Source organism: Miniopterus schreibersii (assembly GCF_964146895.1).
Source record: "Miniopterus schreibersii genome assembly, chromosome: 12".
Lineage (NCBI taxonomy): Eukaryota > Metazoa > Chordata > Mammalia > Chiroptera > Miniopteridae > Miniopterus > Miniopterus schreibersii.
Genome location: NC_138112.1, coordinates 64574118 through 64587002, shown reverse-complemented (window position 1 = coordinate 64587002; position 12885 = coordinate 64574118). Strand labels below are relative to the sequence as shown.

The 12885-nt window shown below is 40.0% G+C and overlaps 2 protein-coding genes across 2 annotated transcripts; both read left to right on the top strand.

Moving 5' to 3' along the window:
• Positions 1-4185: 4185 nt before the first annotated feature.
• On the top strand, positions 4186-4934 carry LOC308565559 (olfactory receptor 5I1-like; the record flags this gene model as incomplete). Its single annotated transcript, XM_081154874.1, is given in 2 exon segments — positions 4186-4498; positions 4501-4934. Coding segments are annotated over 2 exon segments (747 nt in total).
• Positions 4935-8678: 3744 nt separating this feature from the next.
• LOC308565771 (olfactory receptor 5AR1-like) lies at positions 8679-9617 on the top strand (the record flags this gene model as incomplete). The annotated part of the gene is made up of 1 exon (XM_081155374.1): positions 8679-9617. The coding sequence occupies one exon, from the start codon at positions 8679-8681 to the stop codon at positions 9615-9617; it is 939 nt and encodes a 312-aa protein (XP_081011500.1).
• Positions 9618-12885: the final 3268 nt, after the last annotated feature.

Genomic DNA, 12885 nt, shown 5'->3' with positions numbered 1-12885 from the left:
AATTCTGACAAAGATCAATGTAATAGACTCAAGTCTCTGTTATATCACATATTGGAAACTATATCACTCATTTTCATAGAGTTGTCACAGCCATTTTTAAAACCAGGTGGGCAATGGAACATTAATTAAAATTTTATATAAAGTTGGGCTGAGCAATGACTCTACAGAGAAATTATTTTTTTAGAGAAAAAGCACCTTTCCTTAGGAATGTAGTTTTATAAATGATGTCAGTACAATGATACTAGTGAATATTAGGCTATTGTGTATATAAAATTAAATATTTTTATATAAAACAATCCATTAGGATGATAAAACAACTATTATTAAAATATTTGCATATAATAAGAGGAGCTTGGAAGTATTCATGGAATGTTCACAAGTTATTATTTTTAAGTATATTTTTCTAGAGATGATAGTTGGAATGGGAAAACTAGGGAAAAGAAAATAAATGTTTATAAAAGTAAGTATCTCATATAAAAACACAAATGTCACACACACACTTTGTATACCACACACACACATTAGAAATGATCAATAAAAATAGAATCATCAATAAAAATATAATGTTAATTACAGAAGTCTCAAAGTAAATCATTCTATTATTTTTATTTTGTCCTACTGAAATTTTGCAGTGTGTTAAAATAAACCAACGGTATTTATGTAATCATACAAAGCAGACAAAAAATTTGTATTCATTGTGAATAAAGAAAATCATAATGGCTATTTTTGTGTGCTACTTCTCTATTTAAGTTATTTTCTAACTTTCAAGCTTATCTAATGAGGCTTCGTATAGACAGGCAACAGACCCCTGCAGCACTAGGACCTGTCACCAACACTCAAAGTTAAAAAGAATACAGCGAAGCCTGCAAAGTTCTTCAGGCTTTCAGCCCATTAAAAATGTCCATTTCGTTCACCTTTATGTGGGTCTGACTCACCCCGTGTAAGTAGGCAAGAGCAGCGTTACTTTCTTCCTGGAATAAAACAGCCAGATGATGTATGAGAAACCCTGATAATAAACCTAAGAAGGAAAATGGACCCTGGCTGAGAGCAAGGCAAGCAATTAATGAGTCACCAAGAATCTCAGATAATGCAGCTCTCAGAAACTATAAAGATCTAATGGAAATGATCACACATAGGGGAAGAATAAAAGAAAGAAAAATGTAATAACAACAAAAAAATGCAAGAAAATTTCCAGGTAGAAATTAGATGCCTCCTGAAGCTATTATGGGTGGAGAGAACTGAGGCAGAAATTGAGAAGTCCTTTCATTCTCACTGTCCCTCCTGCCTAATATAGAAAAAAAAAAAAAAAAATGTTTAAGAGAGGAGAGGTAACTAAGAAAAGGGAAAAACATTTAAAAATATTGATATCTCTAATAGATGTGAATGAATCCATTTCACTTTATAAAGAAGGGCAAATAGCTATATTCTTAGAGCAATGTTATTTTTTTTTTAGTAAATAATAAAGTTTCACACAGTAAAAATCAGTGGACAATTTCAAAATTATTTTGTCACTAAACTAGGCAACTAACAACCATATCTAAAGTAGTCACTACATTCCTTCCTGGTAAAAAGAAAAAAACTCATTGTTGCTTCACAATTACCCAAAATATAAATCAAGATCACACATATTTCTGAGTGTACTAAAGCTATAAGATCTCACCAAACAGTTCTTACCGCTTTTAGAGTTTCAGATATTATCAATAGTGATAAAGTCACTCATTTCACTTCTTAGAATACATAACACTGGGCTCTTTAAAAAGGCAGTCGATGAAACTTCCATCCCCCTTACCAGTCTCCGGGTTCAGATCTCAAAGAGAACCATAGTGATTTCTGAAACAAGTTCAGGTTCAATTAAGTGAAACCTGCTTCATTTCAGTCATCAGTCAACCTTTAGGGGTGAAAGGCAGTAAGGAGTCGGACTCCACTTTTGATGTTTGAGTGATCATAGGCCCACCTCACCCTCTTTACTTCTCTGCCCATCTGGACAAGCTTGGGGGGGGGGGGGTGCTATCCTTCTGGCAGGCGTGAGAACTTCCAACCTCAAAAGATCTAGTCCACATGAACACTGTAGTGAGCTGAATAATAGCCACACAAGATATCAAGCCACAACTTCTGAAGCATATAAATATTATGAGAAGAGTTTCTTTGCAGATGTTACTAAATTAAGATCTTAAGATGGGGAGATTCTCCTGGATTTTCTGGGTGGGCTCAAAATGCAATCACAAATATCCTCTTAAGAGGAAAGTGGGGGGATGTTTGACACACACAGAAGAAGAGAATGCATGTAATTAGGAGACAGAAATGGAAACGAGGCAGACACAAGCCGGGGAATGCCAGCAGACACCAGAAGCTAGAGGGAGCAATGAACAATTTCTCTTCTGGAGCCTCTGGAAGCAACACAGCCCTATCAACACCATGACTTTAGCCCAGTAAAGCTGATTTCTCACTCATAACAGGCTAGACGCGTGTGTTGTCTTAAGTCATTATGTTGGTGACAGCAGCCATGGGGAAACTAACACACATGGGAACCCTCATCCCAGCTCTTCCCACTAACTGCTATGCTAACTCCTAGCCAGGGTCTTTTCTTTTCTCTCTCAGACCATTTTTGGGCTTTCTTGGGAGTCACTTTGCTCTCCTCAGAAAGTTATAAACCTTTTCAGACATCAGTCTCAAAATCCGAAAGAAATCTTATGTAATGGGCAGTCTATCCTGACTCTGTGAACGAATCCTACAGGATGGATGATTCAGATGACAATGACCAAGAGTCCAGAGGGGAGGAGCTGAAAACCACAAAAAATTATTCCCGGCCCTTGCAATCTGGGAGTTTGTATGGTTGTATTTTACAGTTGTTATGGACTTCTTTTCATCTCTCATTTTAATATGTCTTACTAAAATACTTTCCCTTGTTAATTTTGATGAAAAAGGCAGGAAAGTTGGGAGCCAATGTGGCAAAGAACTGAGGACAGTCTCTAGGAACTGCGTACCCCAGCTTCCAGCCAATAGCTAGCAATGAAATGATGCCCTTATTCTTAGAATGGCAAAGAAATTAATTTTGCCAACTTGAACGGACATGGAAATGGATCCTTCCCCAGTCGAGCATTCAGATGATACCCCAGCCTCAGCCAAGGTTTTGCTTGCAACCTTGTGAAGAACCCAGCTAAATTGTGCTCACATTTCTGTCCCACAGAGACTGTGAGATGATAAATAAGTGTTGATTTAATCTTTCACTTCTTGGTAATTTGTTATACAGCAATAGATAGCTAATATTGATGTCCTTTATCAGCTCAAGAATGCTTTCCTTCTTTTTCTAATTCACTTAGATAATTTATTTTTATTGTCACAATTTAATTTGTCACATTGTTTTTCTGCCTCTATTGAGATAATCTTATGACTTTTCTGTTTTAATCTGTTAATATGGTTAAATAAATTAATTTCTTTTCAGATGTTAATCAACATTGAATTTCTGAAATAAATCCTTCTTGGTCATGTTATATTATCTGTTTATATAGCATTGGATCTAATATTTTACTAAGAAATTTTGTATCTATTTCCATAAGTATTATTAGAATGTAATGGTCTCATTTTTTAAAAGTGCTTCTCAGGTTTCATTTCATTAAGATCACTTTTACTTTATGTTTTTTAAAAAAACAATTAATTGGCATATATTTTATTACATCACTCCATCTGCTCTGCCATGATTACAGCATACCACTCTGCTAAATCCTGGACGGAAAAGCCAAATTGTTCTATAATTATCATTCTAAGGCATATTCTATAAGTGAACTTATTTTTAATTATATACATATTTATTTTCTTCATATCACCATTAGTCCATTAATAGGCTCATTACTTCCTTTCATCTTCTGGGCCAGCTATTGTGCTATATTTGGGGTACAAGAGGTAAATAGAATTAAACATAATCCCTGCATGCAGGGAGCCAGCTGTCCAATGGAAGAAACAGTCATTAATCAAACAAATAAAATAAAACTAGCCACCTTAAATTTCTGAAATGTATTTCTCAGAGTTTGTATTTGAAAGGGAGTTTGGGCTGGGACTCTTTATTTTATTACTTGTTTGTGTGTTTGTTGAAACAATAGAGTAACTTTATAATTATACCTATTTTTTTCCCATTAATATGACATTTTAGGATGTTAGAATTCTCATAAAAAGAAAACAACACAGAATATGGAATCTATAGTTGGTAACTGTGCCTTGGTGACTGAGTTTATTCTATCAGGGTTTCCATTTCGCCCTGAACTGCCGATTGTCCTATTTTTCATGTTTCTGACATCGTATGGTATGATTTTAATGGGGAACATTGGATTGATGATGTTAATCAGGATTGATCCCTGCCTTCAAATCCCCATGTATTTTTTCCTTAACAACCTATCCTTTGTAGACCTTCCTTACACCTTAGTCATTGTTCCTGAAATACTGGTCAATTTTCTCTCAGGAAACAAATCTATTTCTTACTATGGCTGTGCCTTGCAGTTTTATTTTTCTGTGCTTTTACAGGCACGGAATCCTTTATCTTTGCTGCTATGGCCTACCATCGCTATATCACCATGTGTAGCCCTTTACGGTACACAGTTGTGACGTCTTGGGGAATCTGTGTACGGATGACTGTGTCGTCATACATTGGAGGCAACATGAGTTCCTTGGTTCACACACCCTTTGCATTTTTTCTGAAGTGCTGTGATAAAAATGTTACTAACCCTTTTTCCTGTGATCTCCCTGCCCTGCTTAAGCTTTCTTGCATGGACACATCAATTAATGGGTGGCTTCCGGCCACATGGGGCAGCTCAGCAGAAATTATCTGCTTTATCACCACCATCATCTCCTACTTCACCCGCCTCTCAGCCTTAAAGATCTGCTCTCAGCGGGAGGAGGAAGGCCTTCTCTGCATGTGCCTCTCACCTGGCTTCTGTCTTTGAGCGAGAACTTTCCAGATTGCCAGGGAAGCCCAAGCAGGACACTGAGATTCCTCTGTTCTCCAGGGTGTACTGTTTCTGGGATTCTGAGGTGCAGTGGGGAGAAGTATAGAGGGAGAGGAAAAAACAATAGGAGATGCTTCTTGTAGTTATAACATCTCCATATTAACCCATGGCTTTTGAAATTTTACCTATGAACTAGGTACTAGCTTGAGCAGCAACATGGCAGGAGTGCAATTGACTTAGACTGAAGCCCAAGCAAAGATGGGTGTCAGTCCCAGAAGTATCAAGATAGCATCTAACTAACTCATTCTCCCAGAAGACAACTGAAATGTATTTAAAATCAGATTTCATCTGCACTTTAGCTCCTGGTTTCAGATCTAAATCCAATATGTGAACTAAAGAAAACTAAAAAGAAGGGTGAAAGTAGAAGGCTTTAGTGATCCTGATAATGTTCTGTTTCTGTATCTGGGTCCTGGTTACTGGGGTATTTAAAAAAAAAAAAAACAAGTTGTATTCTTACCACTTAAGCATTTTCTATATGTACATGCCGTGCCATGACTCACCTACCTAAAGAGCAGCTAAAATGAAAAAGATTCACAATATTAATAGCAAGTACTTGTTTGAATGCCAAATTACTACAGCTGTCACCCATTGACAGAATCCAGAATTGATGTTCAACTTTGGAAGACTGTATGGCAGTTATCTGTTATAGGTGTCCCTAAAATTCCATTCTTAGTTTTGTCCCCAACAGAAATGAGAAACTATGTACTCCCAAAGCTTGGACAAAAATGATCAATGTGGGATTATTTGGGGTTTGACAAAAAAATATACAGTATGATTGTTCAGTCTCATATAAACGTAATGTTGAATAAAAGAATGCATGATAGGATAAAACCAGAATGATCTTAATTCTGTATACTTTATAAAAACTATTTGGCATATTGACATCAATTTGTGCCAGGGCCCACGGACAGCCTCTGAAAGGCTTGTGGTTTTCCGATTTTTGCTCAAGGTTTTGATGCATGGACATTTTAACTTTCAAATTTTACTTTCTTTTTAAAAACATATACACACATAACTTTCAAAGGGTTTCTAAAAACAAAGACTATTTACTATCAGTTTGTAGACAACTGCAGGACTTCATTATTAATTTTTAAATCTCTAACAGTTTCTCATACACACACGTTTTCAAAATATTCCTATAAAGTTAATAAAGCATAGGACTTCCACAGAATAATTCATTAAATTATTATCTTCTATTACCAGAAAATACTAGCTTCCTCATATATATAAGATGTGTTAGGAACTCACAGTCCCTACTTTCCCTGTTTCCTGCAACAGGAAGCCTCACTAAACCTGGTTTTCCTTGGTATCTTTGCCATGCACTGAACTTATGCGATAATGGTCATTGCCTCTGGGCCAGAAAACCATTCCCTGGAAGAAGCAGATAAGTAGACAGTTATCTATGCAGCATTATGTTTGGGGGCACCAGTGATATCAGGAAAGCCTAGTAGATACAGAAAATTTTTCTCAATTGTTTGTCTCAGATGTCTTAAATTCTATTGTAAATCTTTCCCCTCACCCCACAGTTAAAGACAGCCATTCTACTAGAACACAAGCCCATTGGGAAGGAATTTGTATTACCCAATTTTCAGCAACATATTGCTACCCAGACTCCAAATTTAATGGGGACTGGGAGTTAGACTGCATGTCTGGAGGGCTTCCATGTTTACAAAGGTGAAGTTGGGATCCTGCCTAAAGGAAGTGCAGCCTGAGGAAATTGGCATCCCTGGAGACAGGGAGCACCTGAGGGGAAAGTAAGTACAGGGGGAATCAGAAGAGAGTGACCAAGGATGACCCGCCTCCTCCCAACATGCTCCAGAGAAGCCGAGAATGGTAGTTAAGCTCTTGGGTCTCACCGACACAGCACTCTCTCGCGTTTACCTGGTAAAAGATTACTTAGGTGGCTTTTTAAACCACCTAACACATTTTTAAAAGGCCTGTGCTTCTTTGTCAATTACCCAGGCTGCAGGAAATAACAGACGACAAGATCTATCATTATATCTGTCACTTATTCCTGAGAGACCAAGCGTTCAGCACCGGTGACCAGACACAGAGGCGGTGATATAACCCAGGCGGCTGAGGAGACAGCGCGGAGCCCTGCGCGCAGGCAGATGGAACAGAGGAGGCCGTGCTCTGGAACAGGTGCTGCCACTGACTGCTGTTTTTCTAATTTATATTTTAGATTTCTTTAGTCTTTTTATCTGTGCTGACTGAAAGCATGGTATAAAACCTAAAGAGGGTATGAAATATTAACAAACTTTTATTTTCATTGCTTTTAACAGTCTATTTTCAAGACACATACGGAAATAGCAAGGACTACAATGAAAGGCAGGTATGGGTCGTGGAGGTGGCAGGACTTTTTTTCATTTTTAATCCTTACCTGTACTTTTCTATATATATTTTTTAATTTCTTTGTTTAAGGAAAGCACTTTTTTAAAGATGTGTGTACAGGGACAGATACTGAAATGAGTTTACGCCAAGGGTTTGGAGAACTGCTCATAGATCTCTATATCATTATTCAGATTTTCTCCTGTTTTCTACCCTCAGCTGCACTCTCATTATATTCTCACAGAACAGAAGAGGTCATGCGCAACATTACATCTAATGTAATTGATTGGATAAAATATAACAGCAGGATGTAGAATTCAATTGGCCTCCCGATGATATATTCTTCTAAAGCAAAGAGAGCATATTTTATAGATAGTCAGGGCAAACAGAATAGAAGAAAACAAGCAATATTTTGATTTTTAGGGAAATGGGGACACAGTTCAGACATGATTTCTCTCTGAGGTCATCAGACTCAGGACATGTGAGGACTTTTATCCTGAGTCTGACACATCTGTTCTCTTTGTGAATAGATCGTGTAGATTCTAGTTGATAAGAGAAAAGTGACTCACACAGAAATACATCAGCCTTTCTTACATCTCTGTCACCCTTGCTACCAGCATGGCCACGGTCAGGTCCCAAGCATTCTTCACAGTCTCGGCTGAACAGCAGCAGCTACCCGAGGGAGCAAGGCTGGCCCTGGCAACCTCTTCTCCAGCAGCCATCACCCTCCCTGCCCCAGTGGGTCCTAAATCACAGACTCTGTCCCTGTTCATTGAGACTGGAAAGGACATGAGGGACTAATAAGGAAGTGGGGCAATGTGATATCCAGAAACCCACCATATCTCTGCCCACTCCACAACTGTGAAAGATGAGGGAAAATACAGCAATATATTCATTATTTGTACCTCTCACTTAACTCTATTTCTCTACTACAGGATATAACAATACTGAAAGAGCAACAATCTGGTCAGAAGATGTGCGTTACTGAACCAATGAATTTAAGAACTACTGCCTCAACTATGAAAGCATCAACTTCTTAATCTATAAGAAAGGAGTAAGAAAAATTATAAGTACTATGTAGATTGGTATAGAAATAGCATGATTACATATAAAAAAGTGTGCCACAAACTCGGTACAGTGCTGTAGAAATGTGAGAGATATTGTCATTATCATTTACTGATTTATGTAATATAGCACATATTTCCAAATAGTCAGGTTTCCTTGGGGAGTCCTAGCATTGTCTACCTTTCTTTCTGATTACTAAATAATATAAAGAATCAGCAGTTTTGCCCTGAAGATAGACTATGTTAACCCACCCATTTTCTCCATGCCAGAGGTTTCCAGACCTGAGTGATGGCTGCTGAGAACTGCACTGTGTTGACTGACTTCATGCTCCTGGGCCTTTCTGGCAGACAGGATGTGCAGCAGGGGCTCTTTGTGCTCTTCCTGCTGGTTTATGGCGTCACCGTGATCGCCAACCTAGGGATGATCCTGCTGATCAACACGGACCCCAGGCTCCACACGCCCATGTATTATTTCCTGAGCAATCTGTCTTTCTGCGATGTCTGCTACTCCTCCACTGTGTCTCCCAAGATGCTGGCTGATTTCTTATCTGAGCAAAAGAGGATCCCGTATCACTTATGCTTTGCGCAGATGTTTCTTTTCGGCACCTTCGCAGCCGTGGAATGCGTCCTGTTGTCGGTCATGGCGTATGACCGTTACGTAGCCATCTGCAGTCCGCTTCTTTATACAACCGCCATGTCCAGGAAGGCCTGCGTCCGGCTCGTGGCCATTGCCTACGCCGCAGGCTTGATGGACATGACGATCTTCACCTCCTGCACGTTGCCATTATCACTGTGCCACTCCAACGTCATCAATCACTTTTTCTGTGACATCCCACCCTTACTGGCCCTCTCCTCCTCAGATACAGCCATCAGCGAGATAGCGTTGACCGTTTCCTGCAGCTGTGTTGTGGGGACCAGCGTCGTCACTGTCCTCCTGTCCTACAGCTACATCCTCGCCACCATCCTCAGGATGAAGTCCGCCGCGGGCAGGCGCAGAGCCTTCTCTACCTGCGCCTCCCACCTCACCGCCGTGGCCCTCTTCTTCGGCACGCTGCTGTTCATGTATTTCCGACCCAGCTCCAGTTACTCCTTGGACACGGACAAAATAGCCTCTGTTTTCTACACAGTTGTCATCCCCATGCTAAACCCACTGATCTACAGCCTTAGAAATAAGGATGTGAAAGGTGCCCTGAGAAAAGCAGTTGGCATGAAACTATATTCTGGGTGAAAGCGTGTTCCCCCAGGAAGTTTTTATTTAGAGATGTTGAGAGCTAAAGTTCAGGTACTTTGACACAGTGTCCTGTAGTCTCACCAGGACAATTCTGGATATTTCTTTACCTATCTTTGTGCCTAAATTGAGTGTGGGATACAGTCATTATTGATCTTAATCTCTTCAAACTAAAGAAGAGTAGTAATAGGTTTAATGTATTATTTTGCAATGAGGGTCTTTTTATACCGCTCTGCTCTGTTCATTGGTATGTCCTAGAGAGATGGGCGTAGTAACATCTCCCTCCATGTCAATTACATTTACCCTCCTTAAAGCTCCATTTCATTTAAACAATGGGTTTAATAAACTTGCTCAGCCAGAAGGGAGCTTAGTGGGTTAAGCTAGGGTTCTTTTTGTAGTCTTCCTATGTATTAGCATCATACTATAAATTTTCCATCATAACACTTAGCAGTAATAAGTAGTAAATAAGTGAGTAAGAATAAATTTAAATTCTCCTGCCCTAACTCAAAGTTCCATAAGTGCAAGGTCCTTGCCTATCATGTTCACCATTATTTCTACTTTGCTATTTACATTGCTTATTTTCAGAATGCCATTCAAAAACATTCATAGCAGCAATATTTACAATAGCCCAGGTTGGGAAGCAGCCCAAGTATGTGAGTGGATAAAAAAGCTGTGGTTCATTTACACCATCAAATACTACTCAGCTTTAAAAGAGCACAGTCTTACCATGTGCAACAGCATGGATGGACCTGAAGATTATTACGCTAAGTGAACCAGTCAGAGAAAGGCAAGATCCATATCATTTCACTCATTTGTGGAATCTAGTGAACAAAATAAATTAACAAAGTGCAGACAGACTCATGGACACAGACAACAGACAGCTGTCAGAGGGGAGGGAGTTGGGGGCTGGATGAGAAGGGTGAGGGATTAAGCAAAGAAAAAAGACTCATGGACGCAGAAAACAATGTGGTAATTAGCAGAGGGAAGGGGGTGGAGGGAGGCAGAAGAGGGTAAATGGGGGATAAACGGTGATGGAAGAGACTTGACTTGGGTGGTGAGCACACGATGCAATATACAGATGATGTATTGTAGAACTATATGCCTGAAACCTGTGTTTTATTGACCAATGCCAACCAAATAAATTCAATTAAAAAATTATTGAATGAGTTAATGTGTGTCCCCTGCAAGACTGATATAAAAAGGAGGGTTTGTCAATGAAGAAGAAAAAACACTTTGTTTTATTTTATTCTAGTATGTCATCTTACACAAAATCCATCTGACCTTCTTTTGGCCTAAGCTGAGTAAGTATCAGGGACAGGGATCATTTGATCTAGAGAACTTCTCGGATCCTCTATGTCTCCTCACTCTGCCCCAATTACATTAGCAGACATCCCAGGGTCAGCAGCTCCAGGTTTATATTGCACTTCATAGTCTTCACATCGGCCTGTGGATTTCCCTTCTGGCCCTCACTCTGATGAACAGATATGGTCCTAGTGACAACTGTACAGAGCTGCATAAATGAAGGATGGGGGTAAAGTAGCCAGATATTCTCTAATATCACTGGAAGAAAGGACTCCATCTCCCTTGAGGTGTCCATAGCATTGTATTAGTTAAAATTATAGAAAAAAACTAAAATGCACAATTTATAGAGTTTAAGTTGTAAAGGAATAATGATTAATAAATGTATGTATTTAAAATAAAATAAAAAACAAAGAACAAAGTTGTATTCACATTAGTATTCAATTTGCAGCAATTTATATTCACTTTCTTATCACCAGAGGTAGGGAATTTAGAGCCGAGAAGGTTGTATAAACAAAACCTGCTACTTCTCCACCACCCCAACCCTAAGCCCCTTTGTCTTGTCAGTTCCTCAATTTTTCACATATTTATTGCTTTCTCGTCTAAAAGGTATATAAGTTGCCTCCTTTGGTCACTTCTTTAAGTCTCACATTTCGTTTGGGGCTCCTGTACTTGCAAAATTAAATTCGGTTTTTTTCCTCCTGTTAACTTGTTTTATATCAATTTAATATTAGGCCAGTCAAAGAAAACAGAAGAGAAGAGGGAAAAAGTTTCCTGCCCCTACACAGTCAAAAACTCATTGCAGTGAGGGTGGTTGATGTGCAGTTGCGGGAAAGGAATCAGACAATGACCAATGGGAAAAGCTATTGTGGGATTGCCATATTTCTCAAGGGGAAGTGCAAGGGAAGGGAAGGAGGTGTTTCAGAAATGGAAGAAATGGGATAAACAATGAAAAGGGAAAGGTTAAGGTGGGTGATGGGTGGGCAGCTAAATGGCCATCTCAGGTGGTGGATAGAAAAAATTGAATTTATTTAAGAAAGGGGCTGGGGAATAGGGATTTCCAAAGGGAAGAGCTACACAGCACTGAGTCAAAGGACACATGAGGGCAGCAAAAATATCCTTGGGACAGTGAGACAAGGAGGAGCATAGAAAAGTAACAGGAGAACCAAGGCTGGGCTGCTCTGGCTCACTGAGAAGTCAGAGAGAGAAGGGGCCTTGGAGACAGATTCAGGGGGTAAGCACTGGATGAGCTGCCGCTGCCCATTGCTCCCCCGGTTGCAAGTCTCATGGGGGTCCCCTCGGAAGGAAGAAGGGGGATGGAGATGGTGCTGGCACACTCCCCTCGTGGGGAGCAGGTGCTGGGGCCTTTGTCCTGAGAGTATATATCTCTTTCTTGCAGGTGGAAATCTTAGGGGAGGTCTCAGGGGAGTGTCTCAATAGAATATTCATCAGCTTTCCAGGGTCCTTGTCTACACTGGTTGATCGGTGCCAGGGTAGGGTCATTAGTTAATGTATCTGGTCCTGAGGCAGCCATGGTGCCACTTGTCTGGTTTTGCTGCTTTTCTGGGCCTGAAGGTGAAATGCAACTGAGGCCTAGATGTTATCTTTAGGGAGGAAATGCTCAGGGGGTCTAAACCGCATGACCAGGGACATGCTAGGGGAGGATAGGTTGCCCTGGGGACAAAGATCTTGATATCCCAGTTTTGCACCTTGCTGGGCATCCAAGGCTTCCCGCCCTTGCGAGTCTCTGTTCCCCAGTTTCTGCACCTGGGCTTCTGCACCTGACCATCTAACAAGAAGCAGATTGAACTCTGATTGCATTGGCTACCTCCTCTCACTGGAGAGTGTAGGTCCATGGTGGCCATGAAGCACAGCATTAAAATAAACTCTGGGAGAGTCTCACATTGATCACTAGTAGAGAGGGTGAAGAATTAAAGTTCAGCCTTTGCTAAAGTGGTTACAGCATTCA